General features: G+C 38.5%; 3 protein-coding genes across 5 annotated transcripts; 1 reads left to right on the top strand and 2 right to left on the bottom strand.

The window, feature by feature from the left end:
* Positions 1–456: 456 nt before the first annotated feature.
* LOC140758955 (uncharacterized) lies at positions 457–5,319 on the bottom strand. Of its 2 annotated transcripts, none has more exons than XM_073095377.1 (4): positions 4,586–5,319; positions 4,308–4,507; positions 1,117–1,182; positions 457–1,038 (listed from the first exon to the last, which is right to left on the bottom strand). In XM_073095377.1, exons 1-4 carry the CDS (start codon positions 5,208–5,210, stop codon positions 637–639), a joined length of 1,293 nt encoding a protein of 430 aa, XP_072951478.1. In that variant the 5' UTR covers positions 5,211–5,319; the 3' UTR covers positions 457–636. The 2 variants fall into 2 exon arrangements, with proteins under 2 accessions (XP_072951478.1, XP_072951477.1); XM_073095376.1 differs by having other exon boundaries at positions 1,117–1,191; positions 4,586–5,318.
* A 1,564-nt stretch (positions 5,320–6,883) lies between these two features.
* LOC140759123 (uncharacterized) lies at positions 6,884–12,768 on the top strand. Of its 2 annotated transcripts, XM_073095600.1 has the most exons (8): positions 6,884–7,035; positions 8,056–9,744; positions 9,907–10,200; positions 10,320–10,377; positions 10,582–10,730; positions 11,452–11,538; positions 12,290–12,418; positions 12,507–12,768. In XM_073095600.1, exons 1-8 carry the CDS (start codon positions 6,967–6,969, stop codon positions 12,630–12,632), a joined length of 2,601 nt encoding a protein of 866 aa, XP_072951701.1. In that variant the 5' UTR covers positions 6,884–6,966; the 3' UTR covers positions 12,633–12,768. The 2 variants fall into 2 exon arrangements, with proteins under 2 accessions (XP_072951701.1, XP_072951700.1); XM_073095599.1 differs by having other exon boundaries at positions 8,056–10,200.
* A 123-nt stretch (positions 12,769–12,891) lies between these two features.
* Positions 12,892–14,525, bottom strand: LOC140758892 (uncharacterized protein At1g27050). Its single transcript, XM_073095280.1, has 2 exons — positions 14,125–14,525; positions 12,892–13,372 (listed from the first exon to the last, which is right to left on the bottom strand). The coding sequence occupies exons 1-2, from the start codon at positions 14,464–14,466 to the stop codon at positions 13,157–13,159; spliced, it is 558 nt and encodes a 185-aa protein (XP_072951381.1). The 5' UTR covers positions 14,467–14,525; the 3' UTR covers positions 12,892–13,156.
* Between the last annotated feature and the right edge of the window lie 562 nt (positions 14,526–15,087).

The raw sequence follows: 15,087 nt of genomic DNA, 5'->3' as shown, positions 1-15,087 counted from the left end.
TGCTAAACAGTAATTTTACAGAGATATTTTGCGTGTCAGTTCTGATAAGCATCTAAAAAACAATTGTCCTTTTTTTTCTAATCCGAGAACCAAACAGGGATTAAAAAGGATAGGGGGAAAGATTAGCTACTCCAACAAGGAAGCTTTTAAAACGAATACAAAACTACCTGCTGAAGATATCATGATCCTAGACAAATAACAAGCCTCCAATCTGTTCAGGTCGCTTGCAGGCCACTATTCAGAAATGGTCAGTCAGGCTATCTCTTAAGAATGCGAGAAAGATACTGAGCGGAATAATACCAAGTTGTTTCACCACCTAATCACTACATCAAATGATGGAAGTCATCAATTTATAACTCTAAAGCTAGATATCTTGTTTGCCACTCTGTTGAAGTCAAAAGGATGTACTTCGGGAGTAGAATCAGTTCTGGAAATTTGGACAATCCCCATCAAAGGTTTCTGAAGCCAAGTTTTCTAATATATATAAGCAGAATACCAGGTGAAACACACCAGCTTAGTAGCTTTTAGATAACACGGGTGTATTAAAAGTGCAGATTGTCTTCAGATAAGACAATAACTCTCGACAAAAGACTATCCTGCTCAGCTAGAAATGTCCTAACAAATTGATTGAAAAACCTAAGCATTTGCACCCAATTCGACACCTGGAGACACATGACCTTCGTTAGGTCCTCCATGATTGTTGTACATGGCAGGGCCACCAGGCCGACCTCGCCTGCCCCTATTGTTATAGTAGCTTCGCGGGTAGTATCCCATGTCATAGTGCTGGCCTCGGCCATTCTGGTAACCGCTACCACCCCCACCTCGGCCTCCTCGACCACCACGGCCGTTTTCATAACCCCTCCTGCCCCAACCACGACTCCCTCCTCGTTGGTTCTGGTAAGGCCTCCGAGGAATGTGCTGCTGATCTTTTGGTTCTGTGTCTCTCAGGCTATGGTCTTCTGCATCGGCTTCAAATTCTAGCTGCTCTTTTGGTGACGAGGCAACATCAATAGTAGGATTAAGTGAATCTTCATCATCCTGCAAAGCAGAACGTATAATTAAACCATAAAGTTGGGACAGATGGCAAATTTTGTTGCAATTTTTAGGAGATATCACCTTAGGTGATGCATCAACTGAAGCAGACTGATGATCCACATGGACTTCAGTTGCCTGAATAGCTTCCTGCTCGTCCTGCCATGAAGTACATCAGATCAGAACAAGATTCTAAGTAATATTATCTTGTAAGTAAATCAGTATTCCATTACAACTATTAGTTTCTAAAGAAATATTGCCAATCTAATTTCTAACACATCCCCATGCAATTACTTCAGAGTATTAAGAGTATCGAAGAGAAAAAAATATGTTGCACTGGGTTTGTCTTCATGATTCGAATAATTCACTATGTTCTCCACATTTAGAATGCTAGACGTGAGAAATACAAAGACTAGCAAACTTAAATACTTTATATAAAGAGGAACAAAGAAAAAAAAAATCAAATTGCTAGTCCTCTGCATCATTTCAACATACCAGATATAGCAAGCATAAATGCAAAAACTGCCATTAATGCAATGCAATCACAAGTAAGCTCATATATATCCAGAGGTTGACTGCAATTAGCACTAACTTGGATATGACAATGAAAAGAGAAAAATTATGATTATCATGTAATTGCTCAAAAATCTTCTTGCTCATCCCGCCATACAACACACTGAAATCAGAAAAAGCTTCTTAGTACTAACTTACACATCACATATACACTAGAAGCCCCTCTACATCTATTAGTTTCTCTAAAAAATGTCACCAAGCTGATTCTTGATATGATGATATCTTAGTAAAATATCCAATTTATTAAATACTGCTAATATCAGAAAGAAAGAGTTTGGCAAATCAAAATCTTCACATGGTTCTTCACACCTTGATGATAGATACAAAACCAACAACTACAACGACAAAACAAAAATATCAATCACCCAAAATGAGAACAGAAGAAATGACTAGTCTAGATATAAGAAATAAATCCAAGAATAGAAATATCATAGGGGTTCTTTGGTCATACAGACCACGTCTGTCAGATCAGTCTGGACAGGCTCAAATTTGTAAACCTAATGTCATTTTGGTTAATGCACACATACACACCCCTCTATGCAACTGAAAATGGTCCTACTTGTAAGTGCCTTTTAAGTCCCAACTATCCAACAGAGCCACCAATTAAATAAAGCCAAGTCAGGGCTGGTCAAACTGAGGTCTCGTATAACTTAAAATTTTGCCAGCCCATGCTTTTTCAAAATACTGTCTGAATCTGTAACTGAGAGGCTCTCATCAAGCATTAAGTGCTCAATCATAACATGTAACCCAGCCAAACACAGACTAGCAAGACTGATTGTTGTGTTGTCCATTCCTAAAGCCAGCAATAGAAAGCAATAAGAGGAAACAAAAAGAGCCATTAAACATTTCATTCAAAAGAAGACAGCAAGATCAAAAGCCAAAAGATCAATAATATGCCTCGTCCTACTCATATGGCAAAATAGAAACTCCTTATTAAAAAGTAAAATAATTTAAGGCACAAGACAAAAATGAATTGCATAGGAAAACAATCGCCACCAGATATACATTATCTCTATTCATAATTCCAGATAAAAGAAATCAAATTTTCTGAGAAGGAACGATGATGATAAGAGCTTGTCATGCTCAAATTAAGCAATACCTATTTAATGACCTTTCATAATGTTTTGACAACCAACATAAGGTCGCAGACAACTGAGAGGAAATTTAAAAGGAATTGAAAAGACACGAGAGTTGAGAATATTAACAGTAACAACACATACAAAAGGAAATTAATCCAAAAGACATTGCTAATAACAAAGAAGAATATTACTAGGTAAAATATAGACTACTTTGAAAATTACATCTACCAGAAATACAAAAGCAAATATTAACATGATTAGATAGGATGATATGATCAAACTTATCATGCTCTGGTTCAATAATCAACAAGAAACTGTAATCATTTAGATTGAAAATTGAATCCTAACAAAATAACAACATGCATGTACATGGAAAAGGTTTCTTACACGCTCTGGTTTGAGTCACACTGACAACTGTAATCTTCATCATCAAATCTCAGTTGCCCATCTACAAAGAACAAACTATACTTCTATGTCATGATGATTCTTACACCTAGCAATAAAAGCATGCATGCGTATCTTGTGAAGAATATATTTTTCTTACATCTGCATCAACTCTCAGTTACCATTGATGTTCTTAGCAAGATATTGCCAATCAGTTCTAAGGAAATTAGAGAGTGATCTTTCAGTGACTCATAGTACATGTACTCAATGAGATTTTTTGTTCGAGTCTTCCTACAATTGTCATTGGATTAAAACCAAGTGGCAAGGGTGACTGAGGCCTTTCCAAGCTTCCAACTGTCATTCTTATGATGTGTTTTGACACATGAGACAAGCATCAACTATTAAATCCAATGACAATACCTGTTTCATGAACTAAAACTATGGGAATGACCGCCAAAAGGTGTAAGGAAAAATAAATGCGCAAGAGCCAAGCTAAATATAACTATGAGTATCATAAAATGTGCATTATTTATAAATGTACACAATGACAAGAGAAATATGATCAAATTTATATGGCCAAAAATAAGCAAGCCATACTTACTGGAACAAGATATAACAAAACCCATCAGTGGCATAGTAAAGCTACAAAACTCTACATGCTTGTCCATAAAGGTTTCTCAACACTCTCTTTCAGGATAAGTAAGAACCAGGCCGAAGGAAAAAAAAAATCATAATTCCTACATGAAGTACGCATTGGAGCATTCCCTCTTCTTTTTTAGCTTATCGATCTCCTCCCTTCAAGTTAAAGTTGCACAAAACAATCAATTACCTAGACAAAGATCCAACAGAGAAAAATAGATGTCCTTCAACATTGTGCATCTCTGCTAAATCCTCCTAATTGAATTTTTGCAGAATTCTGCAACTTCCTCTAAGTTGCTGCTTTATCAGAGTTTTGGAGAAAAAAGGTCATGCCTAGAAGAAAAAAAAGATCCCCAAAAAAGAACATTCATAGAGAAAAAATAAGCAGACGGATTGTTTTGTATTATCAGGAAGAGACGAGAACCAACATAGTGTCCCCTTATCCCCCGTACATTTGCGCGCATTGTATAAGTATATTAACAATTTCAAGTAAATCGATAGACGGAAAGCATTGAATGCATTGATGATTAACAGAAGCAGCAACAAGATTAGCAACATGCATGAAATAAAAGCAACACATTAAGAAGTAACAAGAATTACCTTCTCGTGAAAATTCTCCTGATCACCAACTGTCTCGACACTGGGTGCTGGCACAGTGTCCGCATCAGAAATCTGCACCTGAGAAACACCACCATACTTCCCCACCGCCGCGGCCACATCTACCGGCGCCTTCATCTCTGGCGTCGTAGTGAAATAATCCGATGCCAGGATCTTCTTCAACTTCTCCCTCAATCCGCCATCTGTCGGAAAACCCCCCAAACAAACATTAAAAAAAACCCCCCAAAACTGGAAAAAAAAAATTTCTACCAAGATCATACATGTCACTGTGGAATCGGGATGGATAGGCTGATCGGATTTGCTAATCCAGAGCCTCGCGTGCTCCACGCAACCCCTAAGCGCATCCTTATGCGACACACCAACACACGCCGGCCGCGACGTCACTAGTGCGCCAAGCGCGGAGATCGCGTCGAGATCCCTCTCCCCCAGCAAATCGGTAGCGTCATCCGTCACGTAATCGTACGTCAGGCAGCAACCCCGCTCGTGCGTCCTCGTCAGCATCGTCGCCGTGAACTCGCTCTGTGGCTTGACGTCGAACAAGCAACCGAAGTAGAGCAGCGACACCAAATCTTCCACGTCGGCCGTTTCCGGCGCCTCCTTTGGGGGAGGGGGAGGAGGAGGAGGAGAGGCAGCGCGGGAGAGCTCCTCGGAGATGGCGGCGGAGAGGGGGAGGCGGAGCTTCTCTAGTTCGTCGATGAGGGAGGCGACGATGGGTTTGGAGCGCAGGACCTCCTCTTGCTCCTTGTTGAGAGGCTTGCCCTGGGCGAGGTTTTCCTCCATCTGGAGAATGCGGTTCTGCTTCTTGCGCAGGGCGCGGAGGCGCTTGGAGACGACGCTAAGGACCGGGCCGTCCGTAGACTCCGCCGCGCCCGACGCCGACGCCATGGGTTTGAGCTCTAGGGTTTAGGATGAGGGGCTGAGAGGTGAAGAAGAAATCGGCGGCGGCGGCTAGTAAAGAGAGTAGGTGGGGGATGGGGGGGGGGCCTTAAGAAGTGGCGAGAGAAAGAGGGATTATAATTGGGGTGTGAGCTTAAAATATGGAAATAATAAGAGATTGGGCTCTGGGCTATGGGCTCTCGGCCTTCTTTTTTTAAAATTCAAGATGATGAAGATAAAGGGTCAACCCCTTCCTTAGTAGAAAGTAGTAAATTTCACTGAGTTTTGGTCGTTATACTAAATTATTTATTTTAAGTTTTATTAAGTTGTTGCATTGCAGAAATATAGCTCCGAGTTTTACGTTGACGAGCTGATTCTGCACTTCAATTCAAGTGACACCCCGTCTAACCATTAAATTTAATTGAGCTGAGTCTTTAAATTAAATTATCACACTAAATTACTAACTAAATTTTCAATAGTAATTTAGATTCGATTCTACGATCGCCCGAAGAGTGCGTAGTAGTCCATAGTAGTGCATTACAATGTATTAGTTCTATAGTGACAAGACGATGTATGATAATTTGTGGCAATATGTTATAATGTATTGTAATGTATAACAATATGTGACAATAATACATTGTAATGTGTGACAATGCAATGGCTATATAGTGTGTGTTAATATGTTGCAGTACGTGACACCGTGTTATAGTGTATAATAATGAGCACTAATAACGTGACATTACAGTGCTTGGCGGATGGATATTTATGTGAAATCACTGTTTTGCAAAAAAGAGAGAAATGAGGAGAGAAAGAATATTAACTATAACCGAGATGATGTGTAATCAAATAATATCTAATTTAATGGTAATATAATAATTTTCAAATTTTCAAATTTTGATTGATATTTCTTTATCATTTTCAAGAGCCTGAAAACTAGATATGATGCAAAGTTACTTAGGCGAAACTTGCTCTAAGTTGTCATGTTGCCGAACTACTCATTTAAGAATTACATTATCAAGCTATCAACCGAATTAAGTCATTAAAACTAAGCTACCAAACTACCAAATAATTTTTTTGTGATAATTATTTGGGGTTGGGGAAATAGTATCTATCAACTCTAAATTTGGTTGATATATATTTTTTATCATTAATGAGTCTGAAACCTAAATACGGGGCAGACAAAAAGTTAACCCTTCCTACGTACAATAATATTTAGGTATCATAAAACTTTAGCCAATATAGTAAGATATTTAATTTAGGCTTTTTAAATTATATGCATACGGAATAATTTTTTTGATCTAAATAGCGCTGAGTCATACTCCTTTTAAGCCAATCGTATCATCGAAGCATCAACTAATGCTCTGTGATGCTCTGAACTATGCATTGGCAAATAATTTTATGCACAATAATTGATTGGAGTTGGATGTTGATATTCTTGGGGTTGGGGGGTTTCTTACTGGTTCTTACTGGCACGTGAAAAGGTCACATGAGAAAAAAGAAAAAAAAAATGATCGTCTGGAGAGACGCATGTAGGAATTTGGTAGAGTCGGAGTCATTATCCAGCAGGGCGCAGCAGTACGAACGTACGATTGCCAAATTCCTACGACTGGGCCTGTATAGAATTTATTTTTTAAACCACTACAGTCATATTGAATCTGAACCTTAACGGGTTGGATCTCGATGTTATCTGACCTGTTTCGTACTCCTACTGCCTTCTTCCTGACCCGCTAAACCCTAAACCACTCTCCCTCCTCCCTCCGAGACGATGGGAGCTCTCGCGACCGCGACGAAGTGGATCCCGGAGGACGATCTCCTCCTCAAGAACGCCGTAGAAGTAAGTCAAATTTCTATCTTCTATCCTTTTCTGGATATTTACTCCCTTCAAATCACGCAATTTGCAAGAATCTTCGTCACCAAATTTGTTGATTAGGTGAAGTACATCTGGGACTTCCGATACTCTTTTGTCGATCTCTATCTTCCTAGGTGGAACAAGGGTGTTTTAATTTATTAATTTAATTGTAGATTTTCCCAACTCTTCTTCTGAGAATTCCGAGCAAAAAGTTGGGTATTGATTGGACTTACCATATGATTGAGAGGAATATTTGGGATATTAGTTTGTTAAAGGTCTAGCTGAAAACGAAACTTTGTACTTTGGATAAATGTTCCAAAGCAGTAAGAGACTAGCTAATTCCAAAATTTTCTAGGTACTCGTAAATAGAAAGAGAGATATGGTAAGATTATACGTTCATAAAAATGGAGTAAAGAGATTGATTGATAGCTTGAGGCGGAATGGATCTATTAGGAGGAAATATAGAATGAGTGTTATTAAGAATGCAATGAGGGTCCCGCGGAAAAGTTCATTCCTGAGATAAGGTTAGGAGTACCCTACTTGTACACACATCGTGGTACAAGTTCCTTGCCGAGCTTGACACAGGTTGCTAAATTGTGGAATATTTGAAAAATTACTGCTTGGTTGCACGAGTTCACTAACCATTAGTATGCTGTCTTCTTTTGTGCAATGCCTTTAGTGTAGGTGCTCTTTTGATTGTTCACACTTCTTGAACATGAACGCTATTATCTCGAGGTTTAATCTTACACTGAGTCACTGATGTCTGTTTCCTAATTCCCACATTAGCTTAATTTTTATGGAGTGTTCTACTTCAATTTTTGCTCTCTAACCAACTGAAATTTTAATGGGAAATGCTTCGTTGATAATGATGTTAAAGTACAGTTTTTCTTTGCAATTTGAAAAAGTATTTTTTACCAATTTTCTTGTTATACGTGTTACAGTTTTTGCTTCCTTTACTACCTTTTGTCAAATTGGATTTACAAAGTATTTTTTTTATGCCCATAGGCTGGTGCTTCCTTAGAATCATTGGCTAAAGGTGCCGTGTGTTTTTCCCGTCGATTCACTCTCCGAGAACTGCAAGACCGTTGGCATTCACTCCTCTATGATCCAGACACCTCAGCAGAGGCATCTGCTCGTATTGTTGATTTTGAGATTGAACTTCCTATATCCAATACTTCCAAAGCAAACCGAACTTGCAATTGGAAAGGAAGAGATCCTTTCTCTCATAAACGAAAAGGAGACAGTGTACGGAATTATTACTATGCTATGCGGAAGAGAGTATGCAATGAACCATGTCAGTCTGCTGATCTGGTTTCTCATGGTGTGCCGTGTTCATGTGTATCTAGTGGTAGAGAATGTAGCTGCATCGATCCATTAAAAACTCAAAATCACCATTCAGCTGAAAACAATGCTGTAGGTGCACCTTTGTTGAACAGCTATGAGCACTCGGTCACAGGCTTCAATCGTGGAGAACATGCTTTCCCCAGAATGCTAAATGTTGATTCTACTGGTACTGATGATAATAATGTTCAGTGTATCAATAAAAGAGTTGACAGAGCCCGCTTATATGGCTGTAAACATAATATTCCTCCCTTGGTCAACAGATCTGGAATGAACCATGTCGACCAGTCCTTTGAGCATGACTACAAGAAGGATCCTCAGGTTTGCGGAGAGAATCTTAGTTCTCTAAGAAGCTTATCAAATGTTGAAGAAAATAAGAGACTGCAGCCCCTGGCTACCAGCAATTTGTATGACAATAAAGCAATAGAAGAAAAACCATTTCCTAGTTCTGGTTCAGATAAAGGAAAATGTGATGGGTTTACAGGGAACAGTAACATCAACTTGCAAGTTCCAGATTGTAGGAACTCACATGATCAGCTTGGATGTTCGTCTCTAGCATCTGCCCTTCCTATTTGGAGAACAATTCAGGATGTTACTACACCTACCATCTCAAAAGAGAAAGAACAAGAGGAGCTCACCATTCATGACAGTAAGATGAGGAATACATTAGAATGTGAGGCCCTTACATTGCAGGCCAAGTTGAGTGATGGAGCTTCAGATGATGGAACAAGTAAAGTAGCAATAATCTCGGAAGGCGACTTCTTGGATATTTCTAGCTCATACATGGATTTTGGTGATGATGATGATGAGCTGCTTCTCATAGATGTGGATGAGAAAGATATTGTAGATACGGCTTGCCTAAGCGGTCTAAGCTCCATTTTGTTAAGTTCTCCCAGCGATACCAACCATGAGAACTCATCTGTTCCAAAAGTTAAAGAAGTCATGGACTCATGCCTGGCAGTTACTGATTCGGCATGTTCTGAAGAGACCAAAGAGTGTTGTGATCCGATTTCTTTTAACCATGATGAAGACCATGCGATAAATGTTTCAGGAGAAAACTTGCCATCTACTACATTGGAATTATCTCATAGTGGCGAAACTACTGAAAGGGTTTTAGTTTGTGGGGTTAATACAGAAGATCCTGAAATCCCATCCAACGATGATATCATCCTACCTTCTCAGCTAATTCCACAATATTATACCTCTACTTGGAAGCACAATGAACACTGTATGCACTCTACTTCCTCCTCTATTAAGCACTTGCCCAGCGAGGGAAAATCTACTGTTGGAGATTTGGGCACAGTAAAAGAGGAAGCAGTGGGAAATGCACAGCCACGTCTACACTCTGCCAAGGTAAACTCATCTGTTTTACAACAGAATGGTTTTATGCATTCAAATGATGGCTCTATAGTAGGAACGGAGTCCTTTGAAGGTGCCCTGGTAGCAGAAGTTGTTCCAAATTCGCGTGCACTATCAGCAATTGTTTCTTTTCGCTCTGACCATGTTGCTGCACAGGAAGAAGAATGCACAACTGGATATTCGAGGAAACATGATACTTTTGATAAGTTTGGTCTCCTGGAGAACCCAGTTCCTGGTCCTCATCATATGGACTGCTTCTCCATAAAGGCACCTGATGATTTTAAACAGGAAAAGAACTCTCCATTTGCAGCACAAAAGTGTTTGCCATCACATGTAGCTGCTGATTTGGGGCTTCAAGATGCAGTTGCCACAAGATCCAATTCAGACCAAGAAGAACAAGTTTCTGACGTGGAAAATGATTTACCAAGCTTTTCTGACATTGAGGCTATGGTATAGTAACATAGTCTTTAGTTTCTTTTAGCTAAATGTTCTTCTACTAGAGTTCTGATTTTGATCAAATGCTTCAATTTTAGAGATATGATCATTTTATCCATGAACATTTGTTGCAGATACTTGGGATGGATTTGGGTCCATATGATCAGGAATCTCATCTTGCAAACAAGGAAGGTAATGCTCTGATTATGGTAACTAACCGATTGGCTAAGACTACACCTTACTTTCTTTCCGGTTATATCCTTGCATATGTTTTATTAAAGTATAACCAAAGCTAATCATGAAACTTTATCCACTTAAATCATAAATAGAATAATTTATTAATTTTCATTCTTTGACTTGCTACCGTAATCTTGTGTATCTTGCTCTCATGATCAGTCTTACGGTACCAGTACATGGGGAGTAAGAAGGCCATTTTCAGGTTGGAGCAAGGTGCTAAGTCTTATATGAACAGGATGATTTCATCCCGTGGAGCTTTTGCAGTTCTCTATGGCCGCCATTTGAAATACTTTATGAAGACTCCTGAGGTAACTACAGAGTCTTTGTGGTTATTATTTGTATGTAATCTTGTTTTCGTCTTTTAGATGCCATGAAGTATCAAGTATGAGGGTTGTAAAATCCAATTTTAAACTGTCGATGCACAACTAATCAGTAACTCCTGTTGGCTATGCATCAGTTATCCCAATTCCAACATAAAGTCAAGGTGTTATATTGATTGTCAAACTACTTAATACATTAGCAGTAGAGTTCCAAGACATGATTTTCTGGTGTACTGGTTTTGACATTATAGATCACAATTAACTTTATACCCTTGATTCTCAACTTGATAGTAGATGTAAGCTCTCTGCCACACCGAATTGTTGTTTATATTATCTATATTATGCTTGTGTTTTGTTAAATGCACTCAGGAGATGGAATCTACATGTATATCTCTTGCACACACTCATACTCCCTTTTTCTTGAAATGTGCGCACTAAATATAATTATTTATCTATATATGATTTATTTATTAATCATTGAGCTGGAAGTTTCTTGTATTCCATATCAGTAATTTAGTTTTATCCAATGTTGCATTTATTTTTAAAGGATGTTATGCTTGTAGTATCATGTATGAGATTTATTCATAAGCAATTGTTTGGTTCATTATTCTCTTAAGGTTCAAATATCAAAACTATAACATCCGCGCGGTATTTTCTTTTTCCTTCTGAACGATCATGTTCCTTGAATTCACTATTTGTACATATGAAGGTGACACTAGGAAGAGAGACAGAAGATATAAAGGTTGACATTGACTTGGGAAGAGAGGGACTAGCAAATAAAATATCTCGCCAACAGGTGACTACACTTGGTTCTTCACTCTTAAATGCATATCTCATTACAAAAATATTTGATTAGTTTGAGAGTTATTTCTTGTGTGATAAGAGGATTGATATTCATTTGGAACCTAAGAATTTTTAATTCAGTTTCATTCGGGAACGTTGTTTATGTTCTACTTTTGCCCTCGTTTTCTTAAGTAATTGATTCAGTAAATTTTGTAGGCTTTAAAAATCAGGATATCTGATGTTGGAAATCAACTTTAACTTGGATTTGTGGATGAGTGCTAGTTAAGACCATTAAAAGTTGTAGGCATCGTACAAGTAAATATGATTTATTTCAATTGATAACATGGTGCTGAATTTTGTATATATATGTATTTTTTGGATCATACCACATTGTTTGACCTACATTTCTCCATGGATGATATTTTTTTTTTATTAAGTGGACAATTAAGTTGTTACTGCTCAGTAATTCTGTGCTTCTTTTTTGCCTCATTCTATTAAAATCTAAACCTACTTTGTATTTTCCGATCCTCCTCTCAGTATGGATATTACCGTCCAATATTTATTTCAATGTGACGCCATCTCCATCTCCAATATACTTGAACCTCAATTTTATGCTCTTAGTAGGGGCTATAATGTGCACCAGATGCGCATGGCTTACTGCTGGATTTTTAATTCCAGTATATTCAGTTATCCAATATGGCTTGTTTAAGCAACCTTTATTTTTACCTGCAATAATTTCTTATTATTTTTTTCTCTTACATTAGTCCATTATCAAGATGGACGAGGGTGGATCATTTCTCATAAAGAACATTGGGAAGTGTTCAATCTTCATTAATGGCAAGGAAGTACCAACTAAGAAATGCATAAATCTAAGTTCTAGTTCCCTGATTGAGGTATGGTTTTGTTTTTGTTTTTGTACATTGTAGAACTTGTATATAATTATTATAAACATTACCAAATAATGGTTACCTGTTGAAACAGATCAGGGACATGAGATTTATCTTCGAGGTGAATCAGAATGCTGTAAAGCGTTACATCGCTGGGATGAAAAGCAGCAAGAAAGGTGGGATCACAAGATTCGATTGGGCTCCGGGTGCTCATGAATAAAAGCATCCACTTAAGGCTACTAATTTGTAATTATTCCATCTTTTAAAATTGTATTATCTTCACAAAGGAAGAATATCAGATACTGATTGCACTGCTCGATAATAATATAATATCATAATGTATGTATCGTGATGTATATTGCATGCCTCTCATCTTCCATGTGGATCAGCCAAACTTGGAAATTTTGTGATTGCAATTATTTGTTTGCAATCACAATTTGAATCAACTAGTAATCTAATATGTAGGCATGTCAATTTAGTAAGTTTTGGACAGAATAGAGCACACATTATATAAAGACTAACATTGTTATGCTTGAATAATAAGATACAGGAATTCATGTATCTTTTAATCAACTAGTAATCTAACAACCAACCACTTATATATGCATCTCCAAACAATGCAACAGGACTGCTAAAACAATAAGCTAATGTTACTGATATCTGCATAGTCTCATCAACTAATAATCTATTTGCCGCGGAGCCAATTTGAACTGGAGAAAGCTTACAAACTGACCTAATTCCTTCTCAAAGAAGATCATCATAAGCAACTATCTCCCTTCTTTTATAACCCAAGTCTGATCCACTTCTGGTGGTTGGAGTAGTTGCCTCTTCATTAAGCTTTTTATTACTTCTTCCATGCTTGCGCAAGGGTGTTTCGCCTCGAAGTAGCTTGGATGTGGGAGAAACCCTAACTGCTGTCTTCCAATGCAGCAGAGGATCACTTGACTGCACCACCAATACCTGTATCTCGTATATATGTATATGGAGCAATGAAGTAATCATTAAGAGGCTTGAGCTCTGAAGATCCAATAACACCAGGGAAACAGAAGAGAGAAGAGCTCAATGGGGGGGGGAGACAAACTATGAGCTTAGATCAATCCAATAAGTTTTGTATCTTTTGACGCACGTAGGATAAAACACCAATAAATATTGTCAATCATTAAGACAATGTACTTCAGTATTACATAAAGCAAAAGAACACTTGTGCAAAAAAGAGAATGAAATGGCAAAAATCTTACCAGATGATTGATGGGCTACAATTGCTAGCATTGCTAAGCTTTAGGAAAGGTGATGTAAATGGAATATATTCAAAGAGCACAACATTATTATCTCATAAACCAATACTTCTTTTCGTACTTCCTGTACTTAATTTAGGGTTTGTTGTTGATATATATGATTCTTTACCAATATTCCTGTTTGGTATTCCAAAATCTTCCTCCTTTCGAATAAATTGACATAGGCCGAAGCCGAAAACTCAATGGCGATAGTAAAATTACACTGCAAACGCATATGGGTCGCAATAGGGAACCTCAAGAAAAGAAAGGAGCTACCTTTATTATTTCTTCGAATCGGGAATTCCAAAATCTTCTCCCTCTCAAAGAAACCAACACAGGACCAATCAAAGCTAAAAACCAACTGGAATCCTAAAATTTACACTATAAAGCCTTTACAGGACGCAAAAAAGGGGACCTCGACAAAGTGCGGGGAAGTACCTTTTGGGACCGGATGGTGATGCCTAAGGCCGGATCGAGCGACGCGGCGATGGCGGACTCGGCGGCGGCGGCAGAACGGAAAGTGACGTAGCCGGAGCCGTCGACGTCGATCCGGATGCGGGAGATGGGCCCGTACATCTCGAGGCGGTACTTGAGCTCGAGCACGGTGCAGTCACCAGGGAGGCCAGTGACCATGACCAGAGAGGGAGAGGGAGAGGCAGAGGAGCTCTGCCGCTCTCCGGAGGCGATGATCTCACCGTCCTCCGGCTCCGGGAGAGGGCCGCGGAGGCGCTTGGATAGAGCAGGAGGTGGATTTGAGCGCTCGCGCTTTCCCCTTCTCATGGCTGCTCGAGTGCTCTCTCGCCCGCTCGGCTTTGCATCAAAAAGAGAAAAAGAAAACGTAAAGTAAATTAAAATTTGTACATAATACCCTACGTTTAACAAATTCGCGTTTTAAACCCTTTACTTTTCACAATTTACAAATCACGTTGACGTATTTAATTTAACATAACTCAGGGTGTTTTTCACTTATTTTACGAGAACTATATAGTGACTAGTGAGGGATGTCCCGAGTTACTCCGAGCTTTGACTTAGCTCATCACCATAGTGAGGTTAATATCCTTATTTCCCCAGCATAGGCACCTCATCATCATAGATTTAGATGGGTCATTTCTATAACTAGTTCATTTCCTCCTTGGTAGGATGAGAAAGGCATTGTAGTACTTGTAGAAAAGTAGTAAGGGCACATAACATTACTGAAGAAAAGGCCCAAAGAAATACAGTATCATGTTTGATAGATCATCAACTTCAAGAGAATTATAAACTGGATACAGAGAAAAAGAATCTTAGAATAACAAATAGTGATTAATGATTCATAAATCCCAATAATAATTGGAATTGATGAAAGAAAAAAGCTTGTATCAAAGAACCTGAAGATCAAAAGGTTCTAAAGATAAGCGAACC

The sequence above is a fragment of the Typha angustifolia genome, chromosome 4, assembly GCF_048772165.1.
Source record: "Typha angustifolia cultivar Huaian chromosome 4, ASM4877216v1, whole genome shotgun sequence".
NCBI lineage: Eukaryota > Viridiplantae > Streptophyta > Magnoliopsida > Poales > Typhaceae > Typha > Typha angustifolia.
The sequence above is the reverse complement of the archived record's forward strand: the minus strand, read 5'-3'. Positions and strand labels throughout refer to the sequence as shown.

What these genes read in the sequence shown, in the direction of transcription:
- LOC140759123 (XM_073095599.1), top strand. Translation starts at nt 6,967, where the DNA reads ATGGGAGCTCTCGCGACCGCGACGAAGTGGATCCCGGAGGACGATCTC. An exon ending in ACTTTATGAAGACTCCTGAG is followed by an intron (nt 10,731 to 11,451) that starts GTAACTACAGAG and finishes GTACATATGAAG; the next exon opens with GTGACACTAGGAAGAGAGAC. An exon ending in GTTCTAGTTCCCTGATTGAG is followed by an intron (nt 12,419 to 12,506) that starts GTATGGTTTTGT and finishes CTGTTGAAACAG; the next exon opens with ATCAGGGACATGAGATTTAT.
- LOC140758955 (XM_073095376.1), bottom strand. Translation starts at nt 5,210, where the DNA reads ATGGCGTCGGCGTCGGGCGCGGCGGAGTCTACGGACGGCCCGGTCCTT. An exon ending in TCCCGATTCCACAGTGACAT is followed by an intron (nt 4,508 to 4,585) that starts GTATGATCTTGG and finishes GTTTTCCGACAG; the next exon opens with ATGGCGGATTGAGGGAGAAG. An exon ending in CAGTTGATGCATCACCTAAG is followed by an intron (nt 1,039 to 1,116) that starts GTGATATCTCCT and finishes TCTGCTTTGCAG; the next exon opens with GATGATGAAGATTCACTTAA.
- LOC140758892 (XM_073095280.1), bottom strand. Translation starts at nt 14,466, where the DNA reads ATGAGAAGGGGAAAGCGCGAGCGCTCAAATCCACCTCCTGCTCTATCC. An exon ending in TCACCATCCGGTCCCAAAAG is followed by an intron (nt 13,373 to 14,124) that starts GTACTTCCCCGC and finishes TACGAGATACAG; the next exon opens with GTATTGGTGGTGCAGTCAAG.